This window comes from Rattus norvegicus, chromosome 10 (assembly GCF_021556685.1).
Source record: "Rattus norvegicus strain SHRSP/BbbUtx chromosome 10, alternate assembly SHRSP_T2T, whole genome shotgun sequence".
Classification (NCBI taxonomy): domain Eukaryota; kingdom Metazoa; phylum Chordata; class Mammalia; order Rodentia; family Muridae; genus Rattus; species Rattus norvegicus.
In genome coordinates this window covers 109,569,362-109,586,461 of record NC_141543.1, presented here as the reverse complement: position 1 = coordinate 109,586,461, position 17,100 = coordinate 109,569,362, and the positions used below count along the sequence as shown (strand labels likewise).

Genomic DNA, 17,100 nt, shown 5'->3' with positions numbered 1-17,100 from the left:
GAGCTAGACTCCCACAGCTAGAGAACACCAGACAGAGTGCTCACCCACTCAAGATGACGTTGTTGTCAAAGAGGTACACCTTGATGTGCTGGAGGCCGATGGTCTCATTGAAGCGCTCAGGGATAAGGAGTCGGAGGAGTCCTCGGAGGTTTGGCGTATGGAAGAGGGAAACGCGCACGTGCTCTGGAAACCTCTGCAGGAGTGGGAGCAGCATAGTGCGAGAGTTCTTCCTACCTGAGTGTGATGGCAGAGCAAACACCAGTAACTCATTCCTACCAGGAAAGACAGGTGTCCTGACTGCCAGACAGACCAAGTCCCTGGGAGCCTCCTCACTTTACCTGGGGCATGGTCTAACCAGCCACATCAATGGTGCTGCTTCTCAGGAGCTGTTCACACTTGAAGGAAGGACTGCTAGCTACTCAGTCTCGCTAGCTCGCCCTCCTCCTGCTAACTCCTGGATGCCACTTCTGCTGTGCCCTGCCCTCTTGCCCTAGCTCTGGAAGAAGACATATCAGACTGAGCCAGACTGATCACACTGACTTAGATCTAGTCCAGAGCCTACAGCAGTCACTTAGACACTATGGCCTGAGTCTCAGGGAGGAAGCAGACGGCCTCCCTGAGAGGAAACAGGTGGCCTCGGAACTTGGCCTGAGGCACCAGGGACCCCCACATAAAGCCTTAAAATAAAGCAAGCCCAAAGGAAGCAGGGCCAGGAGTCAGACGAGTAGCCAGACTCAGGCAAGCTCTTTTTCTGCTTACACTGGTCAGAGCTGAACTATAGACAGACAAGGGGCTGTGGCAAAAGGAATGAGGACTGGGACAAGCAGGCAGCTCTGTCCTCAAGCGACAGTAGAGAGAGGAAGTGCGAAGCACCTACCTCTTGAGCCCCTGGTGAAGTCCAGGAGAATGGAGACCTTGAGGTCGGAAGGAAACTTCGCTTGTAGTGACTTTTCTAGAGAACTTTCCAGACAATCCACCTACAAGGAAAAAACAATCAAAAGAACATGTGAGACCAAAGGGCTGTGTGTGCACCTAAGGAATGAGTCAGCTCAATCCCCTATTCTAGAGACTTGAGAGAACCGCTCTACACAAACTGTCAGCTCCCACCACGCTCCCTCTCCAGCCTGGATGCCAGCAGGGCAGAGGTATACTGTGCTTGACCGCCTGGGTCTCAGGTCTCTAAAACACTGACTGTCACATCTCCACAAACATTCTCCAAATACAGCAGAGCCCTCCTCCCCTACAGGAGGTACTAGGTGAGTGTCTGCTGAAGGGTGCAGCCTGCCCACTGGCCTTCCCCTATGGTTTGGACACTGTACCCCTCCCCCATGAGACTGATAAGCTTCCTGACTGGCAGCAGACAAGATGACTGGAAAAGAGAGGGTGACATGGAGCGAGTCAAGTCTCCTAACCCCGCTCCACACACCAGTGCCTCCATCCTTCCCAGCTCCTATACACCAGGCTCCACAGTAAATCCAGGAAGAACGATCACCACAGGCATATTCCTTCCATCCCTCCAAGAAAAAGAGTGCCCAGAGGCAGGACAGATAAGCCATACTCACAAGCCCCAACGTGCATCCTGCCTGCCACGGGCCACTCTACAGCCAGCAAGCATCCTTGGACACATCAAGTGGCTTTGGTTCCCCCAGCCCTGTCTTCCTTACCAAAAGAGACAGCTATGGCATGCCAGTCAGCTCAGGCAGAACAAGGCTGGCCCCAGTGCCAGCCTCAGCAAACCGAGCAGTAGCCCGCCAGCTCTAACTGCATTTGGGTTCTTCTGCCTAGGGAACAGTCTGAAAATGTTTTTCTGAAAAGGCCATGAATTAAATATTTTAGGTTTTGTGAGCCAGAGATGGTCTCTGTCAGGATGACTCAGTTGTGCAGCCGTCACAGGAGGGTGAATGTGGCCACGCCCACTACTGCTGTACTGACAGGTAAAACATCATGCACCTTATGTAACTCAAACTCTTTAGTTTTCTTCCAATCTCTACAAAATGCAGGCGCCATTCTTTTTTTTTCTTTTTTTTTTTTTTTTCTTTTCTTTTTTTCGGAGCTGGGGACCGAACCCAGGGCCTTGCGCTTGCAAGGCAAGCGCTCTACCACTGAGCTAAATCCCCAACCCTGGCACCATTCTTCTGAGACTACACAAAAGCAGGCTGTGGGGGGCTGGAGAGATGGCTCAGTGGTTAAGAGCATTGACTGCTCTTCCCGAGGTCCTGAGTTCAAATCCCAGCAACCACATGGTGGCTCACAACCATCTGTAATGAGATCTGATGCCCTCTTTCTGGTGTGTCTGAAGACAGCTACAGTGTACTCATATATAATAAATTATTTTTTTTAAATGCCCATCTATGGAAAAAAATTAAAAAAAAAAAAAAAAAAAAAAAAGCAGGCTGTGGACCTGCTGTGGTCCCTGGGTTATGGTCAAGTAGAGCAGCCCAGGGAGTCCTGTAAGGGGAGGAGAGGTGCTGACTAGCACCTAACTGGGCCTCCTACACTGTCTTCACACACTGACACACCTACATCCAGAGGCCAGAAAGGCATGTGGAGTCAGCTGCAACATTGTGAAGCTGGATCCAGCTGCAGCTGGGACCATCTGCCCCTAAGCCTTACCAGTTCCTGTTCCAAAGGTCCTGTCCCCAAGTAAAGGGATGCCATCACAACTCGCCTCTTGGCTATTTTTATCTGCCCCTGGAAAGAGGAGAAACAATCCTGAGTTACATCCATCATTCTCTTAGTCCACTTGGAGGCAAACCACACTCTAAGCTGAGTGGCTCTACATCCTCATAGCAGCCCACAATACACAGCAACTTCTCAAAGGCAGATCAACAACCCTAATCAAAACATTCATTCTGCAAAACAAGGTACAGTTTAATTGGACAACAAATGAAACTTAAGCACTAATGGGTGAAAGGGGTCTGGTGTGTGTGTGTGTGTGTGTGTGTGTGTGTGAGAGAGAGAGAGAGTGTGTGTGAGTGTAAGTGTGTGTACCTATGTGTATATGTGAGTGTGTGCGTGTGCGTGCATGCATGTGTTATGTATTTACGTATGCAGATGCATGCTTGTATAAGTGCTGGTCACATAAACGTGTGCAGACATGCAGACGGGAATAAATAACTATCGTGGGGTGTCCCACCATATGTCTTGTTTATTTCTGAGATAGGGTGTCAATAGCCTGGAACTCATCAAATAGGCTGGCCGGCCAGCATGCCCTAGTAGTCCAATGGCCCCTGCATGCCAGTACTGGGGTGAAGAGTACACACAACCCAGCCTAGCCTTTTCCCACAGAGCTGGGATGGGACTCAGAGATTCACGATTGTGAGGCAAGCACTTTACCAGTTGAGCACTCTCTCCAACCCCAGGATGAAAGACATCTTTGGACCCTGAGAAGAACTCACCCTACGTGCTGCTAAGAGAGCATACACACAACCTTACCTACAAATCCCACAAAGATGCACACATGCACATCCACGTCCAATGAACGGAGCATGAAGACTCCTCCCAGAGGTACTGACCTCTATAGGACTGGCAGGAAGGGAAGTGTGTACACTGCGCCTATACCTGACCAGCTGTATGTAATCAAGCAGGATGCACAGGCACACGCATGCACATACACATACCCACACACACACAAAGACAACTGATACATCCCAAGTTGTCTCAAGAGCCAGTATCTCTAGGCTCTGCTCCCACCCAGGAGAATAAAGGACCCCCATCTCCAAAGCTCTAGGCAGCCCGAAGCCCAGAGATGGCAGCCAAGCACACAGTGAGCAGTCATGCACACATATCACACCAGCTCTAGGGAGACAAGATCAGTTCACACTGAGTAAGGGGCCAGACCTGGCAACATAAGACTCAGTCTCCAAAAAACCAAAGTTAATTCCAAAGGACACAGGAGACCATAGTTAGAAGAGGGAGCCAAGCGGCACAGCTCAGATCTGCAACCTAAGAAGGGTATCATCCCAGCTACATTCCACACAGAAGTTGGGCATCTTGACTAGACAGATGCCCGAGTACAGCCCTGGGAAATGCCTAGGCACAGGAGAAGAGCCAACAGCACAGCCCAACAGCACAGCCCACTGCCTCCTTTCTTTTACCATCTATTAAAACACAGTCTGCAGACATGAAGGGGAAGAGAAATCAACAGGCAGAGCCAGTCATCAGTTGAGTCCTAGCCACCAAAGTGTACATGGCTGCCCAGTGCAGGGCCCCAGTCAACCCCTGCATAAGGAAGGCAGGACCAGCCAGAGGTCACTGAGGTAAGCGTCTATCATAGGAAGACACACAGGGCCTCAGGTGTCTTGTCTCTTATCTTCTCAGCCCTGAGCTGGGCCCCTGCTGCTTCCTGGACTCCTCAGCTTCACCAGTGTGGGCAGGTGCAGAGCCTGGCCTGGCCTCCTGACAGAAGAGCACCGTGTGACAACAGTCTGTGCCATCACCCACTACCTGGGATAACCTGTTTCTCCAAGTCACAGAAGACAGAAGCAGAGAGCACATTGCGAGAGCATCCTCACAAACAATGAAGAAGAGGTCAGAGAAGCAGGGTGTGAGCAGAGCAAGGGCCCCATGGGCAGTGGCCCACACACAGCACGAACCAAGTTTAGCCTGCCCATGGGCACACACAAAGAATGAACCAGGCAGAAATGGAGCCAAGTGTGGATCAACACAGGCAGAGGATGAGAGAAGAGAAACAGCAGGCTTTCCACTTTCTACAGAGAGGAGTCTCTCCACCTATGTCTACTACTGTTTCCTAGCACCCTGCTGGCCACCCTTCGCAGCAATCTCCATTCTAGAACCACTGCTAATACGAATTCAAAGTTCACACAGTTAAGATTAGTGAGTGCTGAATGACTTCATTCTAGTCCAGGTATTGTGAACTGCAAACGGACCCCACTCAAGAGAAGGGAAGCACACACTACAGACAGATGCCAAGACCCAGGCCACAGAGTACAAGTATCCTGATATGAAGACACACCTCAAATCCTACCTCAGATCTCCCCATGGAGCTGGCACCTGGGGTAGGGGTCCTCAGGCATGGCCCTGTCATCTTTACAGAAAAGGACTAGGTCTCAGTGTCTAAGCTGGTCCTCATTCCTCCAAGCTCTGAGACACTAGCTACCCAGGGAGGATTCTGCTTGGAGCTCAACCCAACCACAGATGAAGGTGACAGCAAGAGCCACAGGCTAAGCAGAGTTACACTAGAAGTGTCTACAACAGGGTGTCAGGACCCACCGAACCCTGAAACCCCCATGCCCCCAAGCAACTTACCTTCATGAGCTCGAAGAACTCTGCAGGGGAAGACAGCACCCTTACATGAGAGCTGGAGACTCCAAATTCTGGGACCAGGTTTCTGATCCACTGGAACCGGTGCACACCCTCGGGACATAGGCAGCAAGGTGGGGAGGTGACCTGAGGAACAGTTGGTGACAGCAAGGGAGCCAGTAACAGCCATGGTGACCTGGTTATGGAAACATGCAAATGAGTTACATTTTCTTTTTTTTTTTCTTTTTTTTTTTTTTTTCTTTTTTTTCGGAGCTGGGGACCGAACCCAGGGCCTTGCACTTGCTAGGCAAATGCTCTACCACTGAGCTAAATCCCCAACCCCCGAGTTACATTTTCAAATACCCCTGGGGACTGACCACCTCTGTGGGGACAGAGTGTTGGCTGTTTCAGATTTTTTTCCATATAATTTAAGCCCTTCTTCCTCCTAGCACCTTGAAGTGGTCAGTGCTGCAGAACCAAAGTGGCAACACCTATACACGAACCCAACCAAAGTCGCGCCCAGTAACTCCCAACCAAGAGCAGCCACAGAAAGCTCACCAAAGCTCCTGCCTGGTTCAATCTGTCCCTCGGACACAAATCCACTCAGAAATATCCAGCTTACTGATGGGATATCTCCAGGACTTACTGACTGGTCAGGTAGGGCCCAGAGACCCCCAAATAACACAGGCTATTACTGCTCTATTCTTAGTTGTCCCCCTAGCTACATAACAAGACCCTCCCACTGAAGACACAAGACCTTTGGTTGTGGACATAGAGAGATCCATCTACAACTATCCCGAAAACGTCCTCCCTCCTAGATAGCTGTACAGAGCTGAAAGGTGCTCCACAATGGTCTTACCCAGCAGTGACCCCCGCAGGCTACTACAATGGCCTGTCAGGCAAAATGTGCCCACAGTGCAACTGTGGCATGAAGGTTTTGGGGGTAACCTTCTGTTCAGATATGAGGCCTATTCCACAGACAGGAAGGCATTCACAGTACTGTAAATCTGATCAAAGGAAAGCCATAGGCCCTAAGGGAACCTATTACTGGGTTTTGTTGTAGTTGTTTTGTTTTTCCTACCTAGACATGTTAAACTGTCTCCTACATATCTACTGTGACGTCCATGGTTTGTTCTCAGTCTTGTCCAGAGAAACCTTTCTGTAGTGGCTGGGTTAGTGCAGACTCATAACTGACCGGAGAGCTGAGAGAATGCTGAGTGGACATCTGCATCAACCCCAGCAAGGCTCCAAGAACATCCAGGAAGAGCCCAGTAAGGATGTTAAAAGCTGGTGGGTGGGAGGAACGCTGTGAAATGCTGTCTTTGGGGCATGACAGGCTGCTGCACTGGGAACTCACAGCAGCTAGGGTTACCAGCACAGGATCAAGCCAACAAGATCAGGCAACATTCCAGCACGCAGCACTAGGGACTCAGTGGGTTGCATTAAAAAAGGGAGAAGGAGGGCTGGGGATTTAGCTCAGTGGTAGAGCGCTTACCTAGAAAGCGCAAGGCCCTGGGTTCAGTCCCCAGCTCCGGAAAAAAAAAAAAAAAAAAAAAAAAAGAGAGAGAAAAAAAAAAAAAAAAGGGAGAAGGGGGAGATCTCGGGAGGGCTAGAGCTACAGTGGCCCAGCAGGTGAGGCTCCTGCTGCTGCAACAGAGAGCAGAGCTTGATTCCTAGCACATTGGGCAGCTCACAACGCCTGCACCTACACTTCCAGGGATCCAAAGCGCTCTTCTGCCCACTGCAGGCACGCACACAGGTAGCTGCAGGGGGGACTTACGCACACAGGCTAGGGAGAAGGGAGGGTATGAAGATCCCTCTGGGGAAAAGACAGGAGCAAACATTACAGAAAGAGAAGAAAATACCAAAGAACAAAGAAAAGATACACTTGTTTAAAACCCTTTCAATTTTCCTGGTTAACAAGGTTAACCTAGAAGAAACTCATGACTCACAGACAGGGCTTCTGTTAGAGGACCTAAAAAAATTAAAGCGTCTTGTGTTGGTTTCTCTTTACAACTCAGATTTGGGGAGAAAGCACACAGCGCACACTGGGGAAGAGACCTTTCTTACAAGGTGCTGGCCTTGACAAGGAGGGACCCTTGGCTTTCAGACACACATCCTTTCCAGGGCCCCACCAACACCAACCTGACTGTACAAAGCAGCACCCCAGGAAACCCTCAGTATGTCCTGCTGATCTATGTCCTTGTTGTCCTGAACACCCAAACCCCACACAAACCACCCTAAAGCCCAGGCTGCAAACAGCAGCAGGACGACCTCAGTGTGTGACTGCAGAGGGTTCTGGGCAGCGTGTCCTCAGCACCCTAGGGCTCAATGAGGATTCCAGGAAGATGATTTCACTGCCTGTTCCATGCCTCAGCAATGACTCTCCCCAGGGCTTCAGGCTGCAGGGATGCCAGATGGCCCCCAGCTGCACTTCCCAGAAAGCCCACTGGCCTGTCATGGCCAACTCACTGCCAAGAAAACTTTAGTCAACGGCGGCGCGAAAGATGCTGGCTCTCTGGGTCCTGGGAAGGCGGCAACAGGCCTAGGCCACCTATGCTGAGGTGTAAACAGTGCCCCCTCAGCAGGTGCTGGCTTGTAAATTAAAGTCCTTAGTGTGAACAACAGAGTGCTGCCTCCATGTCCCACACACTGGCCAGGCTTAGAGGGAAGGAAAACTAGGAGACAACAGGAAAACCTTGCAGCCGACACGAGGCCCCAGTGGGTACAGTTCCAAGATTCCTGATATAGTCTGTGTCCAGCAGCGCACCTCCACCTCACAGAGCTTATGGGGGAGCACTAGGGGTCTGCCTGCCTCGTTTCATGCCACATTCCCAATCCCACACAGCCACCATGTGGGCAAAGGGATACCAACCAGCTCACAGAGAAGAAGATGAGGAAACACCATTCACACCAAGCAATCCACAATAGGGCCAGAGTTCCTGGGAGCTTAACTCAAGCCATCACATGACTACCTACACACTGTGGAGACAGACACAGAGCAGAGCAGGCATCATCTGCCTCACATGCCTGGGATCACAGAGATCAAAGGAAATGATAAAAGTGATTAGACAAATGTCAATATATATGGTCAGAGGAGAGAAGGGCAGGTGGGGCCTGGAGCTACTGGAAGGCTTTTGGCAGCCAAGCCTGAAGAATCTTAAAAACCAGAAAAACTGTACTCAGAAGAAACAAGGTGGACAAGGTGAATCCTGAGCAACGGAACTTTCTAGAAGCCAGTCCAGTGACTAGTGTGCACCCATACTCACATCCTACAAGGTACCAGGGCAGACCTAAACAACCACCATGACAGGCAGTGGCTGCAGGGGTGACAACTTTGAGCAGGTCTCTCCCCTACCAGGGAGCTCACCAGGGCCTCGGTCCAAAAGTTGCGCAGGCTTCTCTGTACTGGCTTCCTGTTTAATCTGTGCACTGACAGGTTTATTTTTATGAGCAAAATGGAGCTGTAAGCCAATTAGGGTTTCCCGATTCACTGTGGAGGAGCCCCAGAATGGCTCTCACACATTCAAAGGGGAGTGCGCATAAAGGACCCCACAGCACACACAGGAGACCCATTGGGGCTGGAAGAGCTCAAGTCCTGGTGCAAGGTACACAGCAGCCTGGCCTGCTAGAAGGACAGAACCGTGGAGACTGGCTCCTGGCTTCTCATCAATGCAACTCCTGCAGGTTGAGACTGACTGTCCCAGAAAAAAGCTTATCCCCACACCAGCATAGCCCCACAGGATAGGAACCCACAAGTAATTCCCCTGGGCCAGGAGCTTTACTAAGAAACCACGTGTCCTGGGTAAAGGCCCTTGCTGCCAAGCTGGACAACCAGAGTTCAACAGCCTAGAACTCACATGACAGAAGGAAAGAACTGACCATAGCAAGTCGGTGGCTTTACACAGAGAAAGACATACACATACACATATACACACACACATACACAGAGAGAGAGAGAGAGAGAGAGAGACAGAGACAGAGACAGAGAGAGAGAGAGAGAGAAGGATTTTTTTAAAGAAAAAGAAGACGGAGCTGGAGAGATGGCTCAGCGGTTAAGGGCACTGACTGCTCTTCCAGAGGTCCTGAGTTCAATTCCCAACAACCACATGGTGGCTCACAACCATCTGTAATGGGATGCTCTCTTCTGAGTGTTAGAAGACCAACTACAGTGTACTCACATATAAATTAAAAAAAAAAAAAAAAAAGTTTAAAAAAAACCCAAGTGTCCACTGGAAAACAGCCTGAGAGCCTGAGGCAGAGGCCCGTCATGCCTCACACTCAGGGACCAAGGCACTGCTCATGCACAATTTCCACATCCATCTAGTTCCCCTAAGTCATCTCTTCCTAGATACCATCTGGCACCCAGTTCTGATTACAGGAGAAAGAAGTAGTGTGAACAGAAAAGCAGGTCTGTAGGACCTGCAGCTCTGAAGGCCCCGCCTTTCCCTTGGAATGTCCAGGAGTACAGAGAACAGGCCTGCAGGCCAGTGGTCCTCCCATCCGGCACTCAAGGCCTAAGAGCGCCCATTCCGGGGTCTCTCAATATATGAAGCCAACAGCACAAAGCCATCCTCAGCCTGCAGCCTGAGGACCAGGACAGTGTCTTCTCATAATTAGCTGCTCAGGCCACACCCAAAGGATACCTGACTCTGGGTGAAAGTTCAGCCAATAGACTTAAGGCTTCCTGTAGATGTTGCAGACAAATTCCCTGAACTCAGGAATGACTGGAAACTCTACTGGCAGAGTCCTGTGGAGGGAGCACCATGAATGTGAAAGCTGGGGAGTGAGTCAAGCAGAGAAATAGACTTCTTCCCACCATCCCAAGGATTGACCACCCCAGCGCACACCATGTAAATTCTTCTCTGGACCCCTGGATGGATGGCAAAGTCAGCCTAGTGTACAGGCAAGACAGTATCAACACTCCTCCCCAACATCAACTGGGCTCAGAATAGCCAAACTGCCACCCCACAGAAAGCCACACCCTTGTGTGGAACAGAATTACTCATCTCACCAGTGTTTTGGGGCTCCCTGCACCTGTGGAAAGACACCGACTTGCCTGTGGGTGGGCCATGCTGAGACCCAGCCTAGCTCCCCTATTCTCAGCAGAGGGACAAACCCAGAAGCACACCAGGACAGTAGGGCTAAGATTCCTTCCCAGGGGGTAGGCCCGACAAGCACCAAAGCTCACTCTGGATGAGTAAATGAATTTAGTAGCTTCCTGACAGAGTACAGGGGATGGGTCAGTACTGTAGCATATGTGCACCCCACAAAAAGGCCACACCGGAAGCACATGAGGAAAGCCCCCTTTCTGCATGCAGTCTTCCCTAGACCATATACCCTACCCCCACTCCAAGATCATGTGCTGTAAGCAGCGTGTATACAGCAGGTATTATAGAGAGACTATTTACTCAGACCCTCTATGAGGGGTGTGGAGACAAGCCCAGTGTAGATCTCTTTTCAAGTCCACTCAGCTGAATAACCAAGGTGACAGTTGTTTGGCTCTGGTGATACAAACTGTAGGTCAACCTGCTCAGCTTTGGACAGAATGCTGTGAAACTGAAAGACTGCCTGCCCTGACCTACCAGAGAACCCACAATGGCCAGGAATGCTGTGTCCAGCACAGCACATGGGCCTCAGGGTTTATTCCCTCTGGGAAACAGAGTTCCTGGCACAGACTGACAGGATCCCAGTCAAATCTGTCCAAATGTTCTCTCAACCCCCCCCCCAACTCCCCCAACACACACACAAGAGTCTTTAAAAGAAACTGTGGTATTTGGTCATCCCGTTTTCAGAAACTACTTTTTCAGAAGCATCCACCCTCCACCCCCACTACCCTCACACACATTTACATGTGAAGGTAACTGATGAGAAGATCGACAGTCATAGCTTCCTGAGAAGTGTGCACTTCCTGTAGTCCTGGCAGCAGAGGCCCTTCCTGACTTCTGCAGTCTGAGCCCAAGAAGGGAAGTGATGCTCTCTGTTACTCAAGCCTGTGGCCACTGGACTCCCCAGCAAGCACTGCTCCAGAGCCCAGCTGCCAACATCCAGCTATACACGACCACAAGCTAAAAGGAAGTCGATGACACTGGGGGACTGGAGAGCAGAGGCACACCAGGAACAAAGAGCCTGACTTGAGCCATGCCTGCCCCCACGGGCTCCCGCCAGACTGCCTCCTTTACACATTTATCAGTATTTACAAGAGAGGATTAGATATGAAGGAGCGATTTAGTCCCAGGCTGCTCTCCATCTGCTAGCAGCACGAGTCCAGCTGGGCCCCACTCACACTTACCTGCTACAACTACAAGCCAGTCAGCTGAGAGATTCTGAGAAAATTGTTCCTTGATTCTAGATTCTCTCTCTCCCACCTGCTCTTGCTGGTGAAAATAATAAACCAAGAGGGGACAGCAGGCTAGCCCAGTGCCAATGCGCTTGCTCAGCAACTGTAAGAGCCCTGTGTTCAAGCCCAGTACCACCAGAGAACGGACAGTCATGGACCTGGGTACAGGGGTACACGAAGCACCTAAAGGCAAGTGCATCTGCTGTTCAAGGTCATCCTCAACTACATTCTAAGTTTGAGGCTAACCTGCGCTACAAGAGACCCTGTGCCAAAAACTAAGGCCAGAGGCAGAGCTCTAATGAGTTGGGAAGGCTGAGCCCCAACATGGGAAATGTCAAAGAAAAGTCACTGCTACAGTGTGACAATTCCTTAACAGAAACTTCTCAGAATGTACACTAACCTTCCAGAGTCACACCGTTATGAAAACCCCACGAAAGAACCTTCTATGGTTACCTGCTTCCCTCTCCAAAGCCAGGAAAATTACAGTCAGTGTCTCTGTCTCTCTGCCTACCTCACATAAAATAAGATTTTGTTATACATAGTTAAATATAGTTTTAAAGGAAAATCTATAGGCCACAAGAGGATATTTCCTTGTATGGCAAACAAGTTCAAGATGAGGACAGAAGACCCTCTTCATACACTTCCCACTACGTCTCACCTCCTCCAGTAAGGAGCCCGTTCTGTGCATCACTGGCTCCAAAACCTTCCATGCAAACAGGGCATGGGACCTCTGAGCACTGAGTACCTCCACCTGGATGGCCCTCATCATCATTCCCCAAACCTGGGGCTTTGATTCCTGGTTTGGTCAAGTGCTAAAAGCTAAACACTTGTCACCTGATCTACCTCAGCATCACCCCCAAAGCAGGACTGACCCTTCCATTGCCCCTGACGTCACAGGAGCACCTCCACCACCAAAGCTCAGGCCTGTACCATTCACAAAAGAAATCACGTAAGGACCTAAAATTTGCTTCCCGAGGTCTCTGGTCCAGGACACTGCCTTTCTCCTAGCTCCTCTCCTACTTAGCAACACTGCATCAGCCGCTAGAAATGGTTGGAGTACTGCCTCCCACTTCTGCTCACATCACCCCCCACTTAAATGCTCGCTCCCCCTTCTTCACTTCTCTCTAGGCTCTGCGACTGGGGGCCTTCCATCATCTCAGAAGCCTCTCCTCGTTGTCGCTATGACCTTCTGCCCGACTTTCCTGGAACTGTCTGCTCACAGACTGGAGCAGTTTAAAGGCAGGGCTGTGCCTTTATCTCACCTAGAAGAGCAATGACCCATCCACACGAGGAGTAAATGAACGGTCTACTCCTCTCAATGACGGTGAGTCAGACATTTGCTTCAGAGAAAGCAACAAGATCACTAATAAGAAATGATTTTCTCATTTAAGTCTCTCTGGGCACCTCTAAGCCTGAGAGGAAACCACGCAGTGAAGAACCGTTCCTCCTGCTGGCCGCAAGGATTCACCAAGCCCCTGATGACTGAGTCAGACTGGCAAGCCAGAGTCTAAAATAAGTTAAGCTCATGACTACACAGAGCTATTATCAATGAATCAGTGATCAGAGAATTACAAGAAACCACGCCATTCGGGGAATGAGGAATTGGGAGGTACAGTGAACAATGGAGAAAAATCGAAAGCCAGCAGCTGACAGTCAGTGGCCACAGCTGACATAAATAACGCCAAACACTGAGGCCCAGGACAACCAGAAAAGGCTGCCAGCCAAACAGGACCCGCAGGGTCATCCACTGGTGGAAACACCACTCCCTGCCCCTACCCTGAGAACTGTAAAGCAAGAGCTTCTGAATACACAGCAAAGAACTCAAGTCCTGGTTCTTACTGTCGGAAGTCTGTCACTCAATTCCCCACCCCGAAACTGTAGACTTAATCCTTTGGTGTAGAAATACGGAGCCATAAATACTGCAAAGACTTTTAGGAAGCTGAGCTGAGTGTGGTAGCGCATGCTGGTGATCTCAGAACCCAGGTGGCAGCAGGAAGATCAGGAGTTCAAAGCCAGCCTAGGAATATGAGATACTGTCTCAAAACAAGCCTGAGTCAGGTAGAAGTCTTCATAGACTACCCTCACTGCCACACCACACCTGCAATCGCCCATCCAGGCGCTAAGGCCACACTTAACAACATAGCAAGCCTTTGCCAGGCTAGGCTACATTCAACCCTGCCTCAAAAAAATTAAAGAGACAGCTCGATCTACATAAAAGTTCTAGAACAGCTAGGGCTCTGTAGCTGTCTCAAAGAACATTTATGGGCTGGAGAGGGCTCAGTGGTTATGAGCTCCCACAGAGGACTTAGGTTTGATTCCTAGAAGCGCTTTTAAGTTCAGCTCCGGGGACTCCAATGTCCTCGTCTGACCCCCAAGGGCACCTGCACTCATACGCACTTACACACAGAGACACACATTAACTACAAATAAAAATAAAATCTTGGGCCGAGTGTGATGGCCACATCTTTTATCCCAGCACTCCACGGCAGAGACCAGTAGGTCTCTACAAGTTTGAGGCCAGCCTGGTCTACATGAAGTCAGTCAGCTATAAAGTGAGAACCTGTCTCAAACAAACAATTTTGTTTTTAATTTTTTAAAGGGAACAATGAAATACTTCAGCAGGTAAAGTTGCCTGCCACCAAGCCTGAAGACTGTGTTCAGTTCTTGGGATGCACACACAAAAAAGCTTTTCATTAAAAAAAAAAAAAAAGAAAGAAAGAAAGAGAGAGAGAGAGAGAGAGAGAGAAAAGAAAGAGAGAGAGAGAGAGAGAGAGAGAGAGAGAGGATAAAAAACAGGAGGAGGAGAAAAAGTTTCCAGGCTGGTGGTGTAAGCCTGTAATCACTGTGCTCAGGAGACTAAGGAAGGAGGACCCAGAGCTCCAGGCTAACCTGGGCTACATACAAAGCACTGGGGGTGAGGGTGGGGGTGGGGAGGAGGCTTAGCTGGTGAATTATCTATCTGCCTAGCATACGACAAGACCCTGGAAATGACCCCTAGTGGCCCATGAAATTGGGCACAGTGACACATGCCTGTAAATACCAGCACTCAGGTTACAGACAAAAGGATCCTAAGTTCAAAATCAGCTACAAAGGATGTTCGAAAGGAACCCGAAGTGAGGCCCTGTCGGGCCTAGGGGTACAGCTCCCTGTAAAGTGCTTGCCTAGTCTGAATTTGACACCCAGTGGTGGTGACACTTTGTGTAGGCTGCCTGAGCCCCCTTCAGAGATCAACACCAAAGCTGAACGGTGAGTAAAGAGGTTTACAAACAAAGAGGAAATCAACCAAGCTTCCTGAACTGCTCCTCTTTCGGGCTGAACTTTAGAAACCTTAACATTTTTCAGTGGTCTGATACCATGATGTAATAAGCATCACCTGACTCTACCACCCAATAGAATGGCTGGGGAAACTTGAGCTGTTCACATCAGCAGGCAATCCAAGGACTTCCTTTCTGCCTAGATTCTGTCACTTTGAAGGTCCTCTAAGTCAAATCTGCGCTTTGGTTGGCAAGCCCCCTCTGTTATTCTGTGAATCAGTGTCCCACATCTAGAGCCAACACGGTGATTCAAGCTATCTAGAGACAACCAGATCTCACCCATGGAAGAGAGTGGGCCAGTACAACCCACACCTGTGATTCCTGCATTGTAGATGGGGCAGGAGAATCAGGAGTGCTAGGCACAGCCTGAGTCAGTGAGTTTAAGGCCAGTCCCAGATACATGACACTATGTCTCTAAAAAGAACTAGGGGGTCCAGCGGGCTTGCTGCCAAGCCTGATGACCTGAGTTCAATCACTTCAACTCACGTGGTAAAAGAAAACCGACTTCCAAAAGCCCTGCCGTTGCCAACACCTGAGAAGTGTGGCTGGAACACACTAATTATTCTAAAAAGAGAAAGAGTTCAGGGGTAAAGCACCTGCCTCGTGTGCATGAGGGTTTGAGCCCCAGTATCTGAAGAAAAAGAAAACAATGTCTCTAAACATATGCACACCAGAGATTCACACATACCACTTTCCCCTAAATATTAACAAGAGCATCAAGGCCTCTTGGTTGAGCCTGTTCTTCGCAGATGTTTACTTTAAAAGACCACTGCCCGAACAAACTGCTTCAAAGCCTCCTTCACCGCTTACACAACCCACTTCTCGGTACTTTTCCAGAAACAAGCCTTTTGAAAGCGCGTCGAAAGGGTTTCGAGTGTTTCCTTTTCATGGACCTGAGTGCTGACTGAGTCAGGATTGAGAAATGTCTCCAGCAGGATGTGAGTGAGGAAGCCAGCCCGCACCCGGTCCCCGCAGGGCTGATTCACTACCGCCAACTCACCGCGCTAATACCGACAGCCACACTCACCCCCCAGGTCCACAGCACAGCGGCTTTGGCTGCGGGGCACGGCCGCAGCCCGGAGCTTGCCCCGGGTGGCTCCTGCACCGTGCACGCCCACGGGACCCACGGCTGAGCCGCCGGCACGCGGGGAGACGGCGAAGCCCCAGCCCAGCCCGCCCGAGCACTCTCACCTCCGGCGCCGGCGCTCCCGGCTCCTGCCCAGACGGTCGGAGAGGCGGCCCAGGAGCGCGGCCAGCCCGGGCCGGCCAGGCAGCAGGCCCAGCAGCCGCCTCCAGAACACCGGGCCCGCTGCCGGCGCCGCCATGGAGACCCGCCGCTTCCGCTTCCGGCGCGCGAGAACTTTATTGACAGCGCGAGCGCGGACACGGAGCCAGCGCGCAGGCGCGGCAGCGACGGCACAGATTTGTACTGCCTGATCTTGCCTCAGTGTCCCTTCTAGGGCACAGAGTCACTCCAGACAGGGAGCTCGAGGGCGGGCGGCGTGGACTACGGTCCTAAGTTCACCTGATGGTCCAGGAGGGAGAATGCTGGTGACAGCGCTTCCCCCCGAATCCTGTCAGACTGAGAGCTGCAGCTCTGCGCCCTATGCTCACCTGCCTTGCTGTAAGAGGAAGGATGCTCAGCGCCCTGACACCTGCCATATTTTCAGCTGCTACTCTGCACTCACATGAGGGTCCAGGAGGGAGAACACTAGTAACTGCTCAGCGCCCCGAATCCTGTCAGATTCACAGCTGCTGCCCCACGCTCACATGAGGGTTCAGGAGGGAGGATGTTAGTAGCATCTTAGCACCAGTCACACTGACTGCTGCCGCCATAGGCACAGCACTCACCTCTCGTGCTCCAGGAAAGAGGAAGCTAGCGACAACTCAAGAGTCCTGACACCTGTCAGATTGATTGCCTCCTGAGCCCTGAACCCTGCACACACTTGCCTGGCTCCAAGAGGAAGGATACTAGTGACAGCTCAGCGCCCAACACCTGTCGGATTGCCAGCGCCTGCTTTGTGCCTGCACTCAACTGCATCAATACAGGATGGTGCCAGCTCAACGCCCTGAGGCCTGACCCACCTCTGCCCCTGTCAGATTTACATGCCATTGATTCCTTCCCTGGCTCACATAGGCCGGAACTTAGAAGCTAGAAACATTGTAAAACAGTCATCATTCTAT

At 50.8% G+C, this 17,100-nt stretch overlaps 1 protein-coding gene across 7 annotated transcripts in view; it reads right to left on the bottom strand.

Annotated features, from left to right (window-relative positions):
- Positions 1–16,258, bottom strand: part of Pgs1 (phosphatidylglycerophosphate synthase 1) — a 35,768-nt gene extending 19,510 nt beyond the window's left edge. For 6 of the 7 annotated variants that reach the window (XR_015630697.1, XR_015630700.1, XR_015630701.1 and 3 more), the window contains exons 1-5: positions 16,108–16,258; positions 5,269–5,458; positions 2,614–2,691; positions 878–977; positions 45–234 (exon numbers count right to left, since the gene is read on the bottom strand). Coding sequence is in view for 2 of the 7 variants with exons in the window: in XM_087572544.1 (XP_087428670.1) it covers positions 45–234; positions 878–977; positions 2,614–2,691; positions 5,269–5,458; positions 16,108–16,241 (692 nt within the window). In the remaining 5 variants the exon portion in view is untranslated. 7 annotated transcript variants of the gene reach the window in all.
- Positions 16,259–17,100: the final 842 nt, after the last annotated feature.